The sequence below is a fragment of the Brassica oleracea genome, chromosome C6, assembly GCF_000695525.1.
Source record: "Brassica oleracea var. oleracea cultivar TO1000 chromosome C6, BOL, whole genome shotgun sequence".
In the NCBI taxonomy this organism is placed as follows: domain Eukaryota; kingdom Viridiplantae; phylum Streptophyta; class Magnoliopsida; order Brassicales; family Brassicaceae; genus Brassica; species Brassica oleracea.
Window position 1 is genome coordinate 28324958 of NC_027753.1, and position 21189 is coordinate 28346146.

The 21189-nt window shown below is 39.4% G+C and overlaps 3 protein-coding genes, 1 long non-coding RNA gene and 2 pseudogenes across 7 annotated transcripts in view; 3 read left to right on the forward strand and 3 right to left on the reverse strand.

Moving 5' to 3' along the window:
• Positions 1–216, forward strand: part of LOC106297921 — a 2658-nt gene extending 2442 nt beyond the window's left edge. The window contains exons 4-5 of the mRNA XM_013734057.1: positions 13–41; positions 112–216. Of these exons, the coding sequence (XP_013589511.1) occupies positions 13–41; positions 112–216 (134 nt within the window). The remainder of the gene's footprint in view (positions 1–12; positions 42–111) is intronic.
• Positions 217–1376: 1160 nt separating this feature from the next.
• Positions 1377–2398, forward strand: LOC106300712 (annotated as a pseudogene).
• Positions 2399–3783: 1385 nt separating this feature from the next.
• On the forward strand, positions 3784–4985 carry LOC106300711 (annotated as a pseudogene).
• Positions 4986–16941: 11956 nt separating this feature from the next.
• LOC106300713 (LRR receptor-like serine/threonine-protein kinase FLS2) lies at positions 16942–19732 on the reverse strand. Of its 4 annotated transcripts, none has more exons than XM_013736913.1 (9): positions 19416–19732; positions 19147–19302; positions 18949–19024; positions 18751–18825; positions 18526–18681; positions 18296–18370; positions 18106–18180; positions 17953–18009; positions 16942–17487 (listed from the first exon to the last, which is right to left on the reverse strand). In XM_013736913.1, exons 4-9 carry the CDS (start codon positions 18761–18763, stop codon positions 17000–17002), a joined length of 864 nt encoding a protein of 287 aa, XP_013592367.1. In that variant the 5' UTR covers positions 18764–18825; positions 18949–19024; positions 19147–19302; positions 19416–19732; the 3' UTR covers positions 16942–16999. The 4 variants fall into 4 exon arrangements, with proteins under 4 accessions (XP_013592367.1, XP_013592370.1, XP_013592368.1 ...); XM_013736916.1 differs by having other exon boundaries at positions 16942–17859; XM_013736914.1 differs by having other exon boundaries at positions 17591–18009.
• LOC106297922 (multiple organellar RNA editing factor 7, mitochondrial-like) lies at positions 18780–19678 on the reverse strand. The gene is made up of 4 exons (XM_013734058.1): positions 19416–19678; positions 19147–19232; positions 18949–19024; positions 18780–18825 (listed from the first exon to the last, which is right to left on the reverse strand). The coding sequence occupies exons 1-4, from the start codon at positions 19676–19678 to the stop codon at positions 18780–18782; spliced, it is 471 nt and encodes a 156-aa protein (XP_013589512.1).
• A 476-nt stretch (positions 19733–20208) lies between the features above and the next one.
• LOC106299719 lies at positions 20209–20789 on the reverse strand. Its single transcript, XR_001261850.1, has 2 exons — positions 20708–20789; positions 20209–20496 (listed from the first exon to the last, which is right to left on the reverse strand). It is a non-coding gene; the product is annotated as an uncharacterized LOC106299719 (long non-coding RNA).
• Between the last annotated feature and the right edge of the window lie 400 nt (positions 20790–21189).

Below are 21189 nucleotides of genomic sequence, written 5' to 3' on the forward strand. Positions count from 1 at the left end.
GTGGTGGTGAAGGCCACAACTCAAGGAAGTGTCCTCGTGAGGTACATTGTCGTCGTCACAATTGTATACCTTTTTTCTTTCTCGTGTTTGATTCTCTTTATTATGTTGCAGTCTGATGAAAGCAGAAAGCATAGGCGTCTCAACATGGAACAACAATCACATGAGCAAGCAATCGAGGACGTTTCCTCAACTGCACCACCTGCTACACAACCTTGACTTCTCTAGAATGTCTTTTTCTTCTCTCGGATGTCTTTTTTTCCTCTTTCGATGTCGTCTTTGGTCTTTGGATATGACCTTTCTCTGTTCGGATATGTCTCTCTTGTTATGTATGATCACCTATTTTGGATGTTAAAGCAATGAGTTCAAACTCATTTTTTTATTGCTAACTGAAGTTGATTTCCAAACATTGTCAAACCATTACATAGTTAAGCATTACAACAACAACATTACAAAGGTTTTTAAAGATAATGAGCATGTCTTTAGAGCTTGAGAAAGGCGTTAATGATGTCTTCTTCCACTTCGGCATTTTTGGCCAATTCACTTTGAAGCATCGAAATGGTCTTCTTCAATCCCATAATAGTCTTGTCCTTCTGGCAAATTTCGTTTCTAGCTTCAATCAAAGCTTTTTTTTGCCATCCAAAAGCTTCTCCCTCATTGAACCATTGAAAAAACCCGCAATCACCTCCACTCTAACACAAACACAAAATTTAAAACTTCCCAAAGAACTCCATGACTATACCATACATGATTCACAATTAGTTTATACCTTGAATTTTTCACACCCATAGAACCTTCGACCCGGATTTCTGTCAGTCCAAGCTTGAGATATCTTCGCCAACAACCCACAGTAACAAAGCACATTGCTTTCATTTGCCTTGCCATTTCCCTTATTGCTCCATCTTCCACCAAATTCCATCTCTCTTTCTCTCTTTCTCTGTTTATGTCTCTTTCTCTCTGTCTCTTTCTCTCTGTTTTGAAGGATGAACCCTAGATTTCCAAATGAAATCGATTTGGGGGAGGAAGTGGTTAAGTCTGGGTCGGGTTTTTCATTTGGTTCGGGTCGGAGTTTAACTTTAATTAATTACGCTCTGACCCCAATTATTTTAACTAAAATCAATTGAACCTCGTTATGATGTTGGCACCATATTTTTATTAACGTCGTATATGTGGCATGTATTTATCATATACATTGTGTAGTTATCGACACATTTATATAGTCTGGATGGTTTGCACCATATTATAGTATACATGGTGTAGCTGAGAAACTTTTTCCTAGTATAAAACACCCGCTCTGAATCGATCTTTGTCCGAACAACAACCATCTCTCATATCCTGCAGATCAGAAACACATGTCTATCAGAAACACATGTCTTCCAATGGAAATAGAAACCGTAACCGACACTACCGTGCCAAACCATGACGAGACTGAGATAGAGTCAACAGAGTTCGAGAAGAATCAGAAACGGTACCAAGATCTGATCTCCACGTTTCCTCACGTGAAAGGCTGGGGGTTTAAAGATCCCTTTATCAGGTACGGTGGTCATTGGTGGATACAGACAATCCTTGAAGGTTCACTTTACGCGCAAGAGTTCTTCCAAGCGCGACCCAGTGACTTCTTCATCTGTAGCTATCTAAAGACAGGTACCACTTGGCTCAAATCACTAACATTCATAATAGCCAACCGATCTCGCTTCGATGATTCCACGAACCCTCTCCTAAAACGTAACCCTCATGAGCTTATTCCTTTCCTTGAGATCGAGTTCCCTGTGTTCCCTCAAGTTGATAGCCTCAAAGACAAAGGGAACACTCTGTCCTCAACTCATATGCCATACAAGTCACTACCCGATTCAGTTGTGAAAAAGGGTTGTAAGATGGTTTACATCTGGAGAGACCCAAAGGATACTTTCATCTCCTTGTGGCATTTCTTCCAAAAGAAAATGTCAGATAGTGGCCCGCTCGACAGTCTTGAGAATTGTTTTGATATGTTCTGTAAAGGTTTTTCTGGGTACGGTCCTTATCTTGATCACGTCCTGGCATATTGGAAAGCTCCCCAAGAGAATCCAGATAAGATTTTATTCCTTAAGTACGAAACTTTGAGTGCTGATCCTTTGCCTCACGTGAAGAGATTGGCTGAGTTCATGGGTTATGGATTCACAGATGAGGAAGCGAAGAATGGGGTCGTTGAGAAAGTTGTGAATCTTTGCAGCTTCGAGACGTTGAAGAACCTTGAAGCTAACAAAGGAGATAAGGAGAGAGAGCTTTCACAAAGAGCGCGTATTTCAGGAAAGGAAAAACCGGAGATTGGGTGAATTATCTGACTCCAGACATGGCAGCTCGTATTGATGGGATAATGGAAGAGAAATTCAAGGGTACTGGTTTGCTTGAATATGGTAAATGAGGACAACGACTGATCCTTGTATGCTTGTTTAAAGCATATGTTTTGTCACATTTTTTATATATGTACTACGTTATATATTGGATGAATAAAACTTGTTTCTGTTTCAAGTGAATGTATTATCAATAGGAAAATGAAATTGGCTTTGCATGGTGCACAAGTGTATTGGCTCAAAATATTGTCATATTGAACTTTTAAATTAATTAGTACGAATCTATATATAATTTTAAAAATGTTCAAGTATCATATATTTATATAATTTTTTGAAGAAATCATATATACATCGACCGTCACATCAGCTAATTTTAAAGGTGTCGATATCACAATCATTTTTTAATGACATAGATGTCGTTTGTGTAACATTATTTTAAAAATAAAACAAATAATTATTTTATAAATATACAAAAATCTAAAACAAATTTATAAACTATAATTATTTAAATAATATTAACTAAAAGATAAATAAAAATGGATTTTTAATCATATATAATTAATTTTGTTTTTCTCCCCTCGATCTGATAAACAAGATTTATGTTTTTGTTATAATGATTTAGTCTCATCACTTGCTCTTTCTTTGTATTAAAGAATTTAGTTCGATTGTGTAATCATGCGTCTAACTTTGTTTTGATAAAAAAAGTTACTCCATCCGTTCCTAAAAGATTTATGTTTTAGAATTTTCACACTTTTTAATAAAACATATTAAAACTTAGCTATAAATGCATAGTTTTTTGTAATTTTATATTTCCTATATTTTTAAACCAATAAGATTTTAACAAATGTAATTAATGTTTTTGAACTTCACATTTTTTTATTATTAGTTGACAAAAATTATATTGGAAATATAAACAAAATTTTTCTCTAGATCTTTTAGGAACGGAGAGAGTATTATATAAGATAAATTTTAATTTCTTTTGGTTAATTTTAAACAACACTAAATCGTAAACAAGAAGCCTTCTCTATCTCCACTTACGTTTTTTTTTTTTTGTTTAATCGTCTTCTGTTAAGTAAGCGCCTAAAGAATCTGCAACATGTATTTTAAATATCGCTGCCATCATGGACCCGTCACCAATGGCACCATCGTACATCGTGCGCAAATCGACATACTCATAAATGTTTTACGTGGATAAACGAAATTAGCTTCATTACTAAACGTAATCGGATCCAGATCCGGTCCTTGGTAAACACATGAACAATGTGGATAGTGGCCAGTGACCAGTCTATTTTATACTATGTTTTTAATGAAAGTATTATAAAAAATGAATATAGTAATTAGGATTAGTATAACGACGACAGGTACAATTAAAAAACAAACGTCAATGTCTATGTCGTTGCTTCTAATATATAAAGCCCGCTCTGATCCGATCTTGTCCGAACAACCATTTCTCATCTCACACAGATCAGAAACACATGTCCTCCAATCTTCTTCCTGTATCTCCAATGGCAACAGAAACCGTAAGAGACAGTACCGTGCCAAACCATGACGAGACGGAGTTAACAGAGTTCCAAAAGAATCAGAAACGGTACCAAGACCTGATCTCCACGCTGCCTCACGTGAAAGGCTGGAGGCCGAAATCTCCCCTGATTTGGTACGGTGGTCATTGGTGGATACAGTCTTTCCTTGAAGGTTCCCTATACGCGCAAGAGTTCTTCCAAGCGCGACCCAATGACTTCCTCATCTGTAGCTACCCAAAGACCGGTTCCACCTGGCTCAAATCTCTAACATTCACAATAGCCCATCGATCTCGTTTCAACGATCTCGCTTCAACGATCCCACAAACCCTCTCCTCAAACGTAACCCTCACGAGCTTATTCCTTTCATTGTCCTCACATTGATGTTCTCCAAGACGAAGGGAACACTCTGTTTTCAACTCATATGCCACACGATTTCTTACCCGATTCGGTTGTCAAGTCGGATTGTAAGATGGTTTACATGTGGAGAGACCCAAAGGACACTTTCATCTCCTTTTGGAGTTTCATCCAAAGGCAAAGGTCAACTCGTGGCCCGCTCAGTAGTCTTGAGGAGTGTTTTGATATGTTCTGCCAAGGTATTTCTGGGGAAGGTCCTTATCTTGATCATGTCTTAGGTTACTGGAAAGCTCACCAAGAGAATCCAGATAAGATTTTGTTCCTTAAGTACGAGACTGTGAGAGCTGATCCTTTGCCTTATGTGAAGAGATTGGCTGAGTTCATGGGTTATGGATTCACAGATGAGGAAAAGAAGAATGGTGTTGTTGAGAAAGTTGTGAATCTTTGCAGCTTCGAGACAATGAAGAATCTTGAAGCTAACAAAGGAGATAAGGAAAGAGAAGATCACCCTTCTCCTTATACAAACAGCACATATTTCAGGAAAGGAAAGACCGGAGACTGGGTGAATTATCTGACTCCAGAGATGGCTGCTCGTATGGATGGGATAATGGAGGAGAAGTTCAAGGGTACTGGTTTGCTTGAAAACGGTGAATGAGCTAGTTCTTGTTAGGGGAGAAACGACTGATCCTTGTATGCTTGTTTAAAGCAGAAGTTTGCTCTTTTCGATTATCTATGTACTACGCTACATATTGGATGAATAAAACTTGTTTCTGTTTCATATGAATGTATTGTCTGTCTATAGGAAAAATGAATTGGCTTTGCATGATATGGTGTAGTCTCGATCCTCTGCAACTTGTGTTTTTATATTCATAATACAGATACGCATCACATGAAGTAGGTCTGTGATAATGGGGAAATTACATCGTTTTTTGTGTTAGTAAGGGGACAAGTGGTGCAACCGCTCCCGAACCTTATCGCGTGTTGTCAAAGTTTTAACAAAATGCCTCGAGTTTCTATAAATATATACTGTTATATTAAATATAAGAAAATGAGTCTAAAATTATTCTATATGAATATATTTATGTTTTCATAATAAATTTAAAATTTGTATTTGTTATTTATTCTAGAGCTTACAAAATTAACGAGCCAGTCCTGATTAGGATCATAACTTCAAACCTTTCCCTCGTTATAAATAAGATGATACAAATTATAGACAATGGTGTAAAACCAGAACCAAAGAGAAAAACAGAGCATCTTGAAGAAATTAAAGAAAATGCATTTCACTGATCATGTTGAAGCAAGCCAGTATCTTTGAATTTATCTTCCACTAACTGATGGATACGAGCAGCCATCTTCGGAGTCAGATAATTTGCCCAATCTCCAACCTTTCCTTTCCTGAAATACGCATAAACCGCAGGACAATCCAGTCTCTCTTTATCTCCTCTGTTAACTTCAAGATTCTTAAACGTCGCGAAGCTAAAAAGATTCACAACTTTCTCAGCAACCTGTTGAGAAACACTAAACATATACAAGTGGTTTTCTTCGTTTCAGGATGGTGGTAGTTCAGAAAGAAAGAAAAAACTGTAAAGCCATGTAAATATGTTTTAGTAAATATCATTTATCAAACCATCAACCAGAGCTCCAAGATATGTTTTGGGCATTACATTTATTCAATGACAGGACAGTACACAGGTTATTTGAAACAAAGCATGAGTTTTTGAAAATAGGATGTGGCACAACCAACCGTAGTTTTACCAAAACAAATTCTTCGCCTTGTAGATGAAAGCTTCAACCACGTAGAACCAGAATCTGCTCCAAGGAGAGTCAAAAGAGAGAGATGAGAATATTCCGAGAAGTACTGTCACATAACCTGCAGCAGAACTCCAGTAGAAAGATACTATGTCGATTTGGCTCTCTTCTTCCTTCCATTCATTATCTGGTACTTGAAAGTTACTGTTGTCGCAGCTTCTGTTGATTTGTTGTCCACAGAGAAGAGAATTACCTAAAAAGCTTTGTGTATCAAAGGTATTGAACTGGTTTCCTTGTGGAATGGCTCCTGATAAGTTGTTGAACGAGACATTGAAGACTGCAAGGCTGTTCAACTCGGTTAATTCTTGTGGGATCCGACCTTGTAGCCTATTGAAAGAGATATCAAGGCTTTCCGCATTCTTCAGACCTGAAAAGCTTTCTGGTATTACTCCTGATAAGTTGTTGTGAGAGAGATTGAGACCCTGTAGCTCCACAAGACCTCCAAGCTCGGCTGGGATCTCACCACTGAGCTCATTTTCTGAGAGATCTATTCCAAACAGTAATTTGAGATTTCCACCTAGGTAGGCATCATATCGGTGTTTCATTGAAAATTCAATTTTAATCTGGTCGTTTGACCAATTTTCCGTGATTAGCTTGTCCTGCACAATAGCAGAATTGAAATATAAAGCACCTTTCAGATAAAAACCAAAGAACTGCGAAAAACCTATGAAAGAATCTTTTTCCCCCAAAACAAAGGATGTATGGCTGAGGCATGAAGGCATGGATCCATTCAATCTGTTTTTGGCAAGATCCATCAGTTGGATCATTCTTAGGCCACACAACTGGCGAGGAATACTGCCTGTTAAATTATTCCCCCTCAGAAGAAGAATACTGATGTTTTGGGTGTTGATGAACTTTTGGAATATTTCCAGACAATTTGTTATTTCTCAGATCAAGTACAGAGACATTCGTTAGCAGGGTGTATGGGATTTGTCCTGATAAATGATTGTCTTGAAGGAGTAAAGCTACTGTATATTCTGAATTGTGATAGCAATAAAAGTATCTATCGCTATAGAATCGATCTGACGTTCGTTACAAACACCAAATCGTAGCTTATTTGTAAAGAATCCCGAAAGAGAACGATCCTTTCCAATTATAAGCCCTAAATACGAATTACAGAGATAAGTCCAGATTAAGAAAATCACAATACAATTTTCATGAATGAATCTAACAAAAATGAACTTTCTTTTCTGTTTATAGTTGAGTCAACAGAAAGATGAACTCAACCACTAATGAGATGACACCTGGCCGCTTCTCTGTCCTTTTTTAACAACTCGTAACAAACCTCCTTCGCCTTTATTCTTTTGCCATGTGTCACTCTTATTTCTCTGTATCAAATCCTTCCCTCCAAAAGAACCTTGACCACAAGGTTATGGTAAAAAATATGGAAACTTCTTCTGCAAGTCATAAAGAAATTCCCAGGTTGCAGTATCTTCACTCTCATCCCTCCACTTAAGAAGAATCATCGTAGCTGCTCTGTTTTGTCGCTTCACAATCTTCCTTCCCAAACAAGTCTCCGGAACCTTGATCACCATGTCAGTCAAGATAATAGGGAGCTGCGTTGTTGATATCGCAGTACCTATCACTCTTTTGAGCTGCGAAACGTGGAACAGCGGATGAATTCTTGAGGAACTAGGTTAACTCCAACTTATATACCACACTTCCCATCTTACCAATGATCTTGTAAGGACCATAGAACTTAGGGGCAAGTTTCGGAGATCCACGCAAGACAACAGATTTTTGACGATAAGGTTGTAGCTTGACAAAGACTAAATCTCTAATCTCGAAGCTCCTATCACGGCGGTGCTTGTCAGCTTCCTGTTTCATGCGATGCTGTGCCCGCAACAAATGAAACTTGAGGATTAAAATCATCTTCTCACGATCCTCCAAACACTTAGCAACCACTTGAACTTTGGATTCTCCAGCCATATATGGAAGATGTGCTGGTGGTGGTTGACCGTAAACAGCTTCATAAGGAGTAGTTTGAGTAGCAGAGTGAAAGTCTGTGTTGTACCAAAACTCGGCTAATGGCAACCATTTGCTCCAGAGATGCGGTTTATCACTTGTCATACATCTCAAATATGTTTCCACACAACGATTGACCGCCTCCGTTTGGCCATCACTCTGTGGGTGATAAGCCGTAGAAAGGTTAAGAGAACAGCCATGTAGTGTGAACAATTCTTGCCAAAACTCACTGAGAAAGATAGCATCTCTGTCACTCACAATCGAACGAGGGAACCCATGTTGACGATAGACTGTATCCAAGAAGACCTGAGCCACAGAAGCAGCATTGTAAGGGTGTGATAACGCCATGAAGTGACCTGCTTTGCTCAACCTATCAACGACGACAAAGATGATCGACTTCCCATAAGAAACCGGTAAACCATCGATGAAATCCATTGATATATCAACCCACACAGCCTCTGGAATAGGCAATGGTTGTAAGAGACCCGGTGATGCGGCATTATCATACTTGCACCTCTGACACACACCACATCCTCTTAAGTAAGCCTGAATATCCCTAGCCAATCCCTTCCAATAGAACAAGCTTTTAACTCGTTGGACCGTCACATCTCTTCCCGAATGTCCCCCTTGACTTGAACAATGTAACCACTCCAATATTTAATTTCGTAACTCTCCATCATTTGGTACCACAATCTTATTCTTCCTCCTAAGGATTCCTTGAGACCAAGAGAAATGCTTCTTAGCTTTCGGATCCTTCTGTAACTGCTCGATTATCTCCATCAACAACTGATCTTGCTCATAACCACTCATAATCTTCTGGAGCAAATCACATTGTAAAACAGTCATAGCCATATGTAATATCTCAGATCCTTCTACTCGAGATAAAGCATCTGCGGCCACGTTGTCTTTCCCTTGTTTGTACTGAATCTCATAGTCAAACTCTAACAGCTTAGGAAGCCATTGTTGTTGCACTGGGGTGTTTAATCGTTGCTCCAAAAAGTACTTAATGCTTCTCTGATCCGTCCTAATCACAAAGTGATTTGTGAGAAGGTAGTGGCGCCACTTCTGAACTGCAAATACCACTGCTAACAGCTCCTTTTCATAGATTGATAAATGCAATTGTTTTCCTTTTAGTTGACGACTGATATAAACCAAAGGGTGCCCTTCTTGCATTAGTACTGCACCAATACCATTGCCACAAGCATATGTCTCAACTACAAAAGGCTTATCAAACTGAGGTAAAGCTAGAACATGAGCATTACATAGCGTTTTCTTCAGTTCTTCAAACGCTACTTGTGCTTCCCCATTCCATTCATATCCATCTTTCTTCGTTAATGCAGTCAAGGGTCGAGCAATGATACCAAAATCCTTCATAAAGCGTCTGTAGTACCCCGATAAAAAAAACCCTCTAAGCATTTTCACTGATTTTGGTTGAGGCCACTCCTCAACTGCCTTAACCTTGCGTGGATCAATAGAGACTCCGCTTGCCTGAATGAAATGGCCAACGTATTCTACATGATCCGTAGCAAACTCACATTTACTCCTTTTAGCATACAACTTGTTAGCTCTCATCAGCTTAAAAACTTCCTCCAAATGTAATTCATGTTCTTCCTCAGATGAGCTATACATCAATATGTCATCGAAGAATATCAGCACAAATTTTCTGAGAAACTCACTGAAAACATGATTCATTAAGCCCTGAAACGTCGCCGGTGCATTGGTTAAGCCAAAGGGCAGTACCAAATACTCAAAATGACCACTGTGTGTTCTAAAAGCCGTTTTATGAATGTCACTCTCCTCCATTCTGACTTGATGATAGCCTGCTCTCAGATCAATCTTTGAGTACACACGTGAACCGCCGAGCTCGTCCATCAAATCTTCGATCAATGGTATAGGAAACCGGTCTTTGATGGTCATATTATTCAGCCTTCTATAATCCACACACAATCTCCAAGTGTTGTCTTTCTTCTTCAGAAGAACAACTGGTGATGCATAAGGACTTGAACTAGCTTGTATTGTTCCCGCCTTCAATAACTCTTGCACCATTTTATCAATTTCATTCTTCTGATGAACCGCATATCTGTAAGGTCTTTGGTTCACCGGGTCAGACCTTTCCTTCAATACTATCTTGTGATTGTGATTAGTTCTGAAAGGTGGTAAGGATGTAGGTTCTGTGAATATGTCTGCATACTCATTTATTAATCTCTCAATACCTCCTTTCAAACTCTTCTGTCCTGCTTCACTACTCAATACCCTCAAGGACAACAGACTCTCTTAAGTATTCTCATATGTATAAATCATATTCAACTGCATTGTAGAATCACCGCTCTTATCCTTCTTTTTAAACTTCACTTCTCTCACTGACCTCGGTCGCAAGCCATTTAGCACAACCTTCTGTTGCTCCCACTTAAACCTCATTTCCAACTTATCAAAGTCCCAAGTGATTGGATCAAGTCTCGCTTACCACTGTACACCAAGCACCACATCATGACCTCCCAAAGGTATCACCATAAAGTCAGATAGAAACTGATGACCCTGAAATTCCCACCTGAAATCATCAACTCTTCCACAAACTGTAATTTGATTCCCATCTGCGACAGAAACCTTGGTTCACCCTGCCTCTTTAATTTTACAACCAAGCATCTCTACCACCTTCTTATCAATGAAATTGTGTGTTGATCCCGAATCAATAAGCACATATAACGTCTTCTTGCCATGAATTCCTCGAACATTCATTGTAGTATAGTCACTGATACCAGCAATCGCATTGATTGAAATCCTGGCTTGTTCTGTTTCTGCATAATGCTCCTCATTTTCAACGTACTCTAACGCTTCATGAAACTCGTCATCTTCTTCACACTCCATGAAAAACAATTGTGTTTTCTAATGCTTCATATAGTGATCAGGCGTGTACTTCTCATCACAGTAATAGCATAATCCTTTTGCTCTTCTCTCACTCATCTCTGCCTGAGATAGAAAAGGTTTCAACTTCCCATTAGCCTCCTTATGTTTACTTCCTTCCTCCTTCGGCTGTGCAATGAACCCTCGTTGTGGATTGTGGTTTGATTGCGACCTCTGAGGCACCCAACTAGCTTTGCTCTCCTTCCTCGGATGTGCTTTCTCATATAATCTCCCCAGCACCAAGCATTGTCTAGTTGATTGTGGACTGAACATACGTACATGCATCTGTGTATCCAATCTTAGACCTGCCAGATATGCACTCAGTAAATATTCCTCAGACATTCGTAACCTTGATCTTATCAACTCAAACTTCGCATGATATGCAGCAATTCCTTCAGTTTCTCTCAATTCTTTCAGTTCTGCCATCGGATCATCAAGAACTTCCTCAAATCTTTCTTTGAGTCTGTTCTTGTAAGCTCTCCAGTTACGCAATACCACCGCTTCTTCATCCTCTTGACGTAAATCCTGATGCCAAGTCGATGCATCGCCATCAAAATGCATAGACGCAATCCCCACTTTAGCCTCCTCCGGTGTATTATCAATAGTAAAGAACTCCTCCGCCTTACTAAACCACTCATTGATTTTACCACCATCAAACCTTGGAAAATCAATCTTCGTCAATCGCGTTCTTCCTGGATACGTATGTACCTGATCGTGACGATTGTAACGGTATGGTTCATTTGTCATCGCACCAACGCCCTGAACTTCGCCGCGATTCAGCTCACCACTTGTCGAAGCATTCGCCGGATTTTGATTCGTCATTACTTTGAAAGCTTCGATCATCTCCCTCGCTCCATCGCGACGCTCATTCTGCTCGATCTGAGATGCGATCGCCTTCTCCAGTGCCTCAAATCAATTTGCCAACGCGCCTTCCATCTCCTTCGCCGCAAACCGTCTGATAACGCATGCGACCTTGTTCCCGCCATAGATTCCGATCACACCACGAGAAAAAATTTCCGAGGATACGACGGCTTCTGATACCACTTGATAGCGATAAAAGTATCTTTCGCTATAGAATCGATCTGGCGTTCGTTACAAACACCAAATCGTAGCTTATTTGTAAAGAATACCGAAAGAGAACGATCCTTTCCAATTATAAGCCCCAAATACGAATTACAGAGATAAGTCCAGATTAAGAGAATCACAATACAATTTTCATGAATGAATCTAACAAAATTGAACTTTCGTTTCTGTTTATAGTTGAGTCAACGGAAAGATGAACAACCACTAATGAGCTGACACCTGGCCACTTCTCCGTTCTTTTGTAACAACCCGTAACAAACCTCCTTCGCCTTTATTCTTGTGCCATTTGTCACTCTTATTTCTCTGTATCAAATTGTATTGCGGAGGAATATTCCCAGATAAATGGTTTGCAGAGAGGTCAAGGAGCTGAAGATAGGGTATGTATAAGATGTGAAGGATGATTATTATTAAGATGTACACTACACTTATATACAAGAATAGAAGATCCTAGAATGGAAAGCTATAATTAAAGAGAATCATCAATATACAAAGTATCAATTGAGATATCTTCTTTACACGCCCCCTCAAGATGGAGGGAGGTGAATCACTCCAATCTTGGAGCATGCCACCTTGAAGCTTGCACGAGGTAGGGGCTTCGTTAAGTCGTCTGCGAGCTGATCCTTGGAAGAGACGTGAGTTACTAGTAGAATACCAGCTTGGACTTGACCTCTGATGTAATGATAATCAAGCGCAAGGTGCTTCATACGCGAATGGAAAACTGGATTAGCACTCAGATATGTGGCACCTACATTGTCGCAGTGAATTACCGGTGCCTTCGGAAGCTTGATGTGAAGTTCAGAGAGAACATTACATATCCATCGAACCTCAGATGCTGCATTGGCAATAGCTCGGTACTCAGCTTCCATTGAAGACCGCGCAACTCCATTTTGTTTCTTTGCTGACCAAGAAATAGGTTGATTGCCAAGATAGACAATGTAAGCATTGGTAGAGGCATAGTCATCAGCATCACCTGCCCAATCTGCGTCCGAAAAAACATGAAGATTGAGAACATTGTTGGACCGGAGAAGAATGCCATGAGACGAGGTTCCAGCGAGGTAACGAAGGACGCGTTTAGTAGCCTGCCAGTGCTCGTCTGTAGGACAGTGCATGAACTGAGAAAGTTTGTTGACGGCGAAGCAGATATCAGGCCTAGTGAACGCTAGATACTGCAAGCTTCCCACTACCATACAATATTCAGTAACATTAGTGATCGGTGTTCCAGACTTCAAAGAGAGCTTCGGTGAGGTCTGCATCGGAGTAGCGACTGTCTTTGCGTCAAGCATGTTTGTCTTGACGAGGAGATCCAGTATGTACTTGCGTTGCATGAGATGCAGACCTTGACTTGTTTTTGTAACTTCAATGCCAAGAAAGTAATCAACTTCACCTTGATCTTTGAGAGAAACCCGCTGACCTAGTGCTGTAATGACACGAGAGACTGCTTCATCATTGTTGCCTGTGACTAGAATATCATCGACATAAATGAGAACGTAGACAAGAAGATTCCCTTGAGAATATACGAAGAGTGAGGCATCTGCATAGCTGTTAGTGAAACCAGACTGAGAGAGGAATGTTTTGAGTTCCATATACCAAGCGCGAGGAGCTTGTTTAAGACCGTAGATCGCTTTCTTCAGACGACACATATGCGTGGGACGATCAGCATCAACAAACCCTGGTGGTTGTTCCATGAAAACTTCTTCCTTCAGAGTACCTTGGAGAAACGCTTGATTGACATCTAACTGACGAATAGGCCAAGATTACTTGCCTCATAGACAAGAACAAGACGAATGGTGACCGCTTTGATGACCGGACTAAACGTTTCCTTATAGTCAAGCCCATACTCTTGATGGTTTCCTTTGGCTACCAAGCGTGATTTGCGTTGACGTGGCTTGCCATTAGAGAAAAACTTGTTCTTATAGACCCAACGACAGCCAATAACGTTTTGTGAATGTGTAGCAGGTACTAGATCCCATGTTTCTTTTTCAATCTGACCTGCAATCTCCTCAGACATGGAGACACACCACAACTTGTCTTTTAGCGCTTGTTTGTAAGTAGAAGGCTCAGGCTCATACGCTTGATGAAATGCAGCAGTGAGGGAAAACTTTTTAGTAGGTTTTGAGATCTGATTTTTGGCTCTAGTTCTCATTTGATGGGTGTTTTGTGGTGGTTGAGGGTTGTTGTACAGAGATAGTAGGTGCAGAGGACTGACCAGTGGGTCTTTGGGAGGTGGAGGTATCTATTTGTGTATTTGGGACAGTGGCTGGACCAGTGGGCCTTTCGGTGGTTAAGTTAGGTTGGTCTGGAATAGACAGGTTATTTGGGAGAGTTGGTTGGCCAGTGGGGCTGAGAGAGGAAGACATATTAGAAGATGAAGAAGAAGAGTTTAAAGAAGGTAATACCTGAGATGGAGTTGTAGCAGAGGCGGTTGGTGGAACAGGCTGGTGAGGACCCAAAGGCTGAACCATATGAACTTTAGTGAACGAAACTGAACTCTGAGACGGTGCTTCCTCTGACTGTTGAACCTTAGCATGATCTGTAAGTGAGCTGAACGGAAACGTGAACTCATCAAACTGCACATGTCTGGATGTATAGACACGACCAGTGAGCTTGTCAAGACAATAGTAAGCACTCTGAGTCAGCGAGTAACCCATAAAGACACATGGAGTTGATCGATCGTCAAGTTTATGAGTTGAGTATGGCCTAAGCCACGGGTAGCAACAACAACCAAACGTCCTCAACTTCTCATAGTTCGGTGCTTGTCCTAATAACTTCTGATAGGGAGATTGATTTGCAAGCACCAGTGTTGGAAGACGATTAATAAGATAAATCGCAGTAGCAAACGCATAAGGCCAGTAGGTCTTTGGAACCGAGGCTGTAGAGAGCAGCGACATACCAGTTTCCACAATATGCCGATGTTTACGTTCAGAGAGGCGTTGTGTTCCGGCGTATGCGGTAGAGAAGTTAGATGCGAGATGCCATGCGTCTGAAGGTAAGAACGTAGTGCAATGTATTCACCACCATTATCCGAAAACAAAGTTCCAATCTTCGTTTGAAAGTGATTTTCCACAAGTGGTTTGAATGCTAAGAAAACGTCTTTCACTTGCGATTTCTTTTGTAGTGGATAGAGCCATGTGTATCGACTGTAGTGATCCACAAAAATCACATAATACTTGTTGTTATCATGAGAAAAAACAGGAGAAGACCACACGTCTGAAAACACAAATTGCAGAGGCCTTGTTGAAGCAATAGATGTTTCTTGAAAAGGCATTTTATGGCTCTTATTGATATGACAATCAGAACAAAAGAAAGGTTTCTGAAAATCCAAAGAAGTAGCAGCAACAGGAAGAGAGTTTTTAGAGATAATAGATTGAAGTAATGGCGGAGATGGATGCCCTAGACGCAAGTGCCACACATCACGAGTAGTCTTGATTCTGTTTGAAGCTAAGAATACTTGTGCTTGTGTGCACTCATAGGCCATTCATAAAGTTCATTCCTGGTTCTGCCTTGAAGAAGAGGGCCCCCGTACTTAGGTCCTTCACCTGAAATGAAGCCGGGAAAAATTCAACGGAAACTTGATTAGCATTGCATAGTCTATATACTGAAATCAAGTTCTTTTGAATATCAGGCACACAAAGTATTTTATCCAGAGTAAGAGATCGAGTTGGAGAGGACAAGAGAGTGGAACCAGTATGTGAAAAGGCAAGAGGCGAACCATCCCCGATTAGAACTCCATCTCCACCTTGACAAGGTTGATGAAGGGCAAGATTGTTGAGATCATTTGTGATATGATGCGTTGCACCACTGTCAAGTAGCCAATTGTTGGCTGAGTAGGGAGAGACCATGGCTGCATTAGCACGTGGTTGCCAAGGCATCGTTGCAGTGGCTGGGAAGGGAGATGCATTATGTTGCATGAACTGGAGCTGTGGACAACGTCGAGCACTATGCCCTTGAGTGCTGCAGATTTGACAACGACCGAGATACGGACAAGGCTGTCTGTTACCAGAGCGATTGTGCTGCCTTTGATTGGAATCATTCCAGTTGCTTTGTTGATTGATGTTGTTGTACTGCTTCGAGTTGTTGTGGCGTGGAGTGTTCCGAGAGTTGTTGTTGTTGGTGTTGTACGCCACATTAGCAGAGACAGGCAGATGCGATGGTGGAGCCGCAGAGAGCAACTTGATCTCATGATTCAGAAGGCGTTCGTGTAGCTCCGTCAGAGACGGTGGCGTGTCGCGACCTTCAACTTGATCAACGATCTGCTTGTACTCCTCAGGAAGTCCCTCAAGAATGAACTCAATCTGATCTTCCAGGTCAAGAGGCTTGCCAAGGATTGCAAGTTGATCAATCCGTACTGTGAAGCCTTGAAAGTACTCATCAATAGTATGAGTACCTTTTGTCCATAGCTTCATCTGGTTTCGCACCTGCTTGATATGAGCTCGACTCGGTTTGGCATATGTAGACGCCAGAGTATGCCATACTTCAGCAGTGGTTGTGGCTCTTGACACCACAGGCTGAATGGATGAAGTGATAGCTCCTAGCAAGGCGCTAAAGATAAGCTTATCTTGTCTCTTCCATGCTGTATAGTCAGGATTAACGACTATAGCTTCTTCAACATTAAGACTGGCATGGGTGTGACTTTGGATCCATCAAGGAAACCAGCGAGATCATAGCCATCTAGCAAGGCATGGATCTGAAGACTCCACATAAAGTAGTTGGTGGAAGTTAACTTGGTGACATTGAATGTGTTCACGTTGAAGAAGGTGTGCGTAGGTGTTCGGATAGTTTCACCAGTAATGTGGGAAGGGGTTTGAATTGTTTCACCGGTGGCTGCCATTGCAGACGGCGGCGTTGCTTAAGCGTAAGAGAAAAAAGTTGAAAAAGGAAAGAAAAATTAGGGTATCGATTGCTCTGATACCATATAAGATGTGAAGGATGATTATTATTAAGATGTACACTACACTTATATACAAGAATAGAAGATCCTAGAATGGAAAACTATAATTACAGAGAATCATCAATATACAAAGTATCAATGAGATATCTTCTTTACAGTATGGTGAACAACGAAATAGGTATCTCACTTTCCAACGAGTTGTTTGAAACATGTAGCTCTCGTAAGTCTGGAAGTTCGCCAATCCATCTTGGAATAACGCCCATGAGATTGTTGTTTGAAATGTCAAGCCGTTTCAAGCTTTTCATGTCCGGCAGACGTTCTCCAATCTTTCCAGTAAACATATTGTTTTCCATGGAAAGATCCCATATAACAGTAAAGTTGGCGGATTCTTGAAACACCTCTCCACTTAGTTTGTTATGTGACAATGTTAAGGAATATATGGAATAACAACCCATTACAAAGCTTCTTGGTAGTTCCCCGTTGAAGCTGTTGTGAGATATATCCAGATAACTAATACTTTTCATGTTACCCATAGAAGATGGCAGATTTCCTTGAAAACCATTATTAGCTAGTTTCATATACTCTAAATGAGGAAGTACCCATCCAATGTTCTCCGGAAGAAAATGATTGAAGTTATTAACTGATACATCCAGAAGACGCAGCTTATGAACAGATTATGGTAACTGAAAGCTAGTAAATGAATTATTTTGCAGAAGGAGACTTTCGAGTTTTGTATTGTTTACCAATAGCCAATGAGGAAAAATTCCAGAAATTTTATTGTCAGAAAGATCAATGTGACTTAAATCCTTCTGGTATTGGAGGAAATGAGGAACCTTCTCCAAGTTGCAAGATGGTAGTGCAATATGACTTAGTCGAAATTTTGGCTTCCAAAAACTTTTTGACTCTACTTGAAATGATTTAGATTTTGAACCAAGTATTAACACCCTCAGCTTGGAGAGATTGTCAAAGTTGTTATCAACCAATGATAAGTACTTGAGAGATTGAAGGTTTCCTAGAGCAGATGGTACATTCCCAGTCATTTGGTTTGATGAGAGATCAAGAACTCTAAGTTCACTCAAGCTAGTTAAGCATAAGGGAAACTGACCTACTAGTTTGTTTCCACTGAGATCAAGCTCTTGCATATTCTTCATTTTGCAAATTCCTACAATAATCAAATGCAAAAAAATTATGCACATGAATAAACGTTAATTCATCCCACCGATTTCAGTGGAGTTGCTAAGGATATGTTTAGTCTTGCCTTGCAATTCTGTTGAGCTAGAAAATTCATTATCACTCAAATCTAGAGCGTTAAGTTTCCTCAGGGCAGATACCTCTGCCACAAGACAAATCCAAGACAAGGGTAAGCACCTTAACCTACGAACATGATGATCTCAAAGATGGCAAACCAAAGAAAAAATGTTATATGGACAGTATATTATATTAGATACCTTGTACTGGTGTAGAGCCATTAAATCTGTTGATACGAAGGTCCAGCAGTTCCAAGTTTGTCAAATATTTAAGTTCTGGAAGGGAGTTCAACATAAATAAGAACGTTAGAAATTAGATGCGAGACATATAATGTTAGGCCAACAATGATAAAACTGAACTAGTGAACAAAATATACATCACTAAGAAGTATAGGCCAGTTGCTAGATAGGAAGGGAAAAGAAAAACACACCGTCAACTGGAAAAGAGCCAACCATGCGGTTGTTCCCAAGAAACAGAGATTTAAGTGAGGTAGCAGCACTAAGAAAGGGAAATATGCTGTTGGTGAATGCATTTTCAGACAGATCCACGATCTCCAAGTTTCTTAATCTTCTTAAGCTTTTATAACCTGCAGATGATAACCTTTTATTTTGGATAGATGCAAGTGAGAATCTTGCTAACATTCAAGCATACTTGCCTTGCGATCCCATTGGTGCAGAAAATTGGTTATGATGTAGATTCAAAGATTTCAGCTTCCTGAGGGCAGATAACTCTGCCACAAGACAAAACCAACACAAATATGAGCATCTTTATTTATAACATAACGAGTTGAAAGATTATAAGAACCAAGTTTATATGCATGCAGTCATTAAATCCACTAAATTCTCTGAGTTACCTTGTAACTGGTATGGAGCCACTAAATCTGTTTTCACTGAGATCCAGCACTTCCAAGATTGTCAAATCTTTAAGTTCTGAAAGGAAATCCAACAGATAAAAGATTTAAACTATAACAGTAACTCTGATTACTGAATTGAAATAACAACAGAGTCATCATCAATAATAAGGTCATTCGGTGTATCCACTCGAAACATACCTTTAGCAGGAAGAGGGCCATCCATGTAGTTACACCGAAGAAAAAGAGTTGTGACTGATGTAGCAGAATTAAGAAAGGGAAAGATACTGCTATTGAATGTATTAAAAGAGAGATCCAGAATCTGCAGGTTTCTTAGTCTCCCTAGGCTTTTATAACCTGCAAAAAATAAAGATTTTCGATGGCAATGTATCTACTAGAACGAACACCACACAAACCATAACTTTTATTGATACAACAATATTTAGTGAAAATATTCTTGATTAGTTTACCTCCCTAGAGCCATGGCGAGCGTTCTGATAAAGCCTTGTACGATGTCGTTTCGGGGTGGGTATCCGTTGGGAGGCTTCATGAGCACCAGCCAGTGCTTGTAGTCGCAGCCTTCGACTAAACTCGGCACTCGAATTAACTCGGAGCAACGAGTCGTGTCCGAGTTAACGGAACCAGAACTTCCGGAGAACGGTAATAACGGAGCAAGTCGAAACCGGACGGCTGCTGCCGTTAGGTTTGACGGCCTTCTGACGATGCTCCCCATTTGTACGGCGGAGCGTAAAAGGATGAAACCTTGATGACGTTAGAGTCCCTTCGACTCAGACAGAATGTTACTTTGGTTCTACGTTCTTTTTGTCGCGTTTTTGTTTCCGGAGTCATAACCCGGTTTTATGGTTTAGTTTGGTTCAGTTTTCCGGTTTTATAACCCCGGTTCACACAATTTTTAAATAACTTCTTGCCTATCAATACCAAGCCAAGCCGAAAGGGTTTAACTGGCGACCATTACATACACATTATGAATAAGTAAAAAAAAATACAGAGAAATAAAAGTAAAATAATGAAAAGGAAAATTATTCATTATCAAATTTTATTGACTAAAATAAAAAGAATGAGAAGAAATGTAAAAAGAAAACAATTCATTATAAATGGTAAAAAAAAAATTAGGAATAATAAGAAATACATTATTTCTTTTCATTTTTTTGTCACCGTTTACACCCAACCTCCAAAAATTAGCAAATACACCTGGCTTGTTCCAAGGCAATCACATGAAACTTGATTTTCATTCAAAATCAGATATACTATATAAAAAACGTTTATTCAAATATGATATGACCATATCCTCCAAATACATGGAGTTAAGGTCATTAACGCCCCATATAATAAGATTTTGGGTCTAGTTTAGCAACATTCTAATTTAACAATTGTAAATGCAAGTGCAAATATTCTTGTTATTTCCGATACAAATGCCATCCATGTTGTACTTTTGAAGACAAAGCGGTGTGCATTCTTGAAAACTGCATGCCTTCCTAAGGTTCGGATTCACCCTGCATATTTTCTGTGCATTTGGCAAAGCCAAAAAGGCTAAAAACAAATAAAAATATTTAACAAGCCTACAAATGAATTTAAGTATATTATGCAAACAAAACGAGAATAGTTCATTTGAAAATAATTAGTTGAATAGTACTTTAGCCAAAGGGTTCCTACAAAGAACCTGAAGAATGATCTGACTCTTCTTAAAGAGATCAAGGGAAGATGAGCATACCAATGCAATACAAAGCATACAAATCCTTACCTGAGAGAACAAACATGGAGATGACCAGATACGAACACAAGAATTTTGTCATGACTTTTGAATAATTAGATGACTATGTTAATTAAACAATTATTATTTTTATTTGATATTGAAAACGTGATAAAGAATGAATGTTTTATATACAAGTAAACATTGACGATACAAACATAGAGGGAATCTCTTACTAGGAAACATTTTTAAAAATTACAATGGAAAGAGAATCATAATAATTAATTTACAAAATCGTTATGGTAAACAATCTTACATTTTTCAATTACTGAAAGACATTTTATTGTTTTAAATTCTTAGATATCTTACTTTATGTGAATAACAAACATAAATTAAAATACATTCACTCTCTTTCATTATTTTATCACCTTTTATCCTTTGATATTTTTAAGTTAGTAAAATAATTATATTAAGTTAGTATATTATTTATAAATAGTATACCAAGTCTGTATTGAAAATAAATTACCTTAAAT

Bases quoted from the DNA above. Each gene is read 5' to 3' on its own strand.
- LOC106300713 (XM_013736913.1), bottom strand. The intron at 18,181-18,295 runs GTATCTAATATA...GTCTTGTGGCAG, and splicing joins TGGCTCTACACCAGTACAAG to AGGTATCTGCCCTGAGGAAA. The intron at 18,010-18,105 runs GCAAGACTAAAC...TGATTATTGTAG, and splicing joins TAGCTCAACAGAATTGCAAG to GAATTTGCAAAATGAAGAAT.
- LOC106297922 (XM_013734058.1), bottom strand. From the start codon at position 19,678: ATGGGGAGCATCGTCAGAAGGCCGTCAAACCTAACGGCAGCAGCCGTC. The intron at 19,025-19,146 runs GTATGTTTCGAG...ATTTCCTTTCAG, and splicing joins TGGCCCTCTTCCTGCTAAAG to AACTTAAAGATTTGACAATC. The intron at 18,826-18,948 runs GTAACTCAGAGA...GTCTTGTGGCAG, and splicing joins GGCTCCATACCAGTTACAAG to AGTTATCTGCCCTCAGGAAG.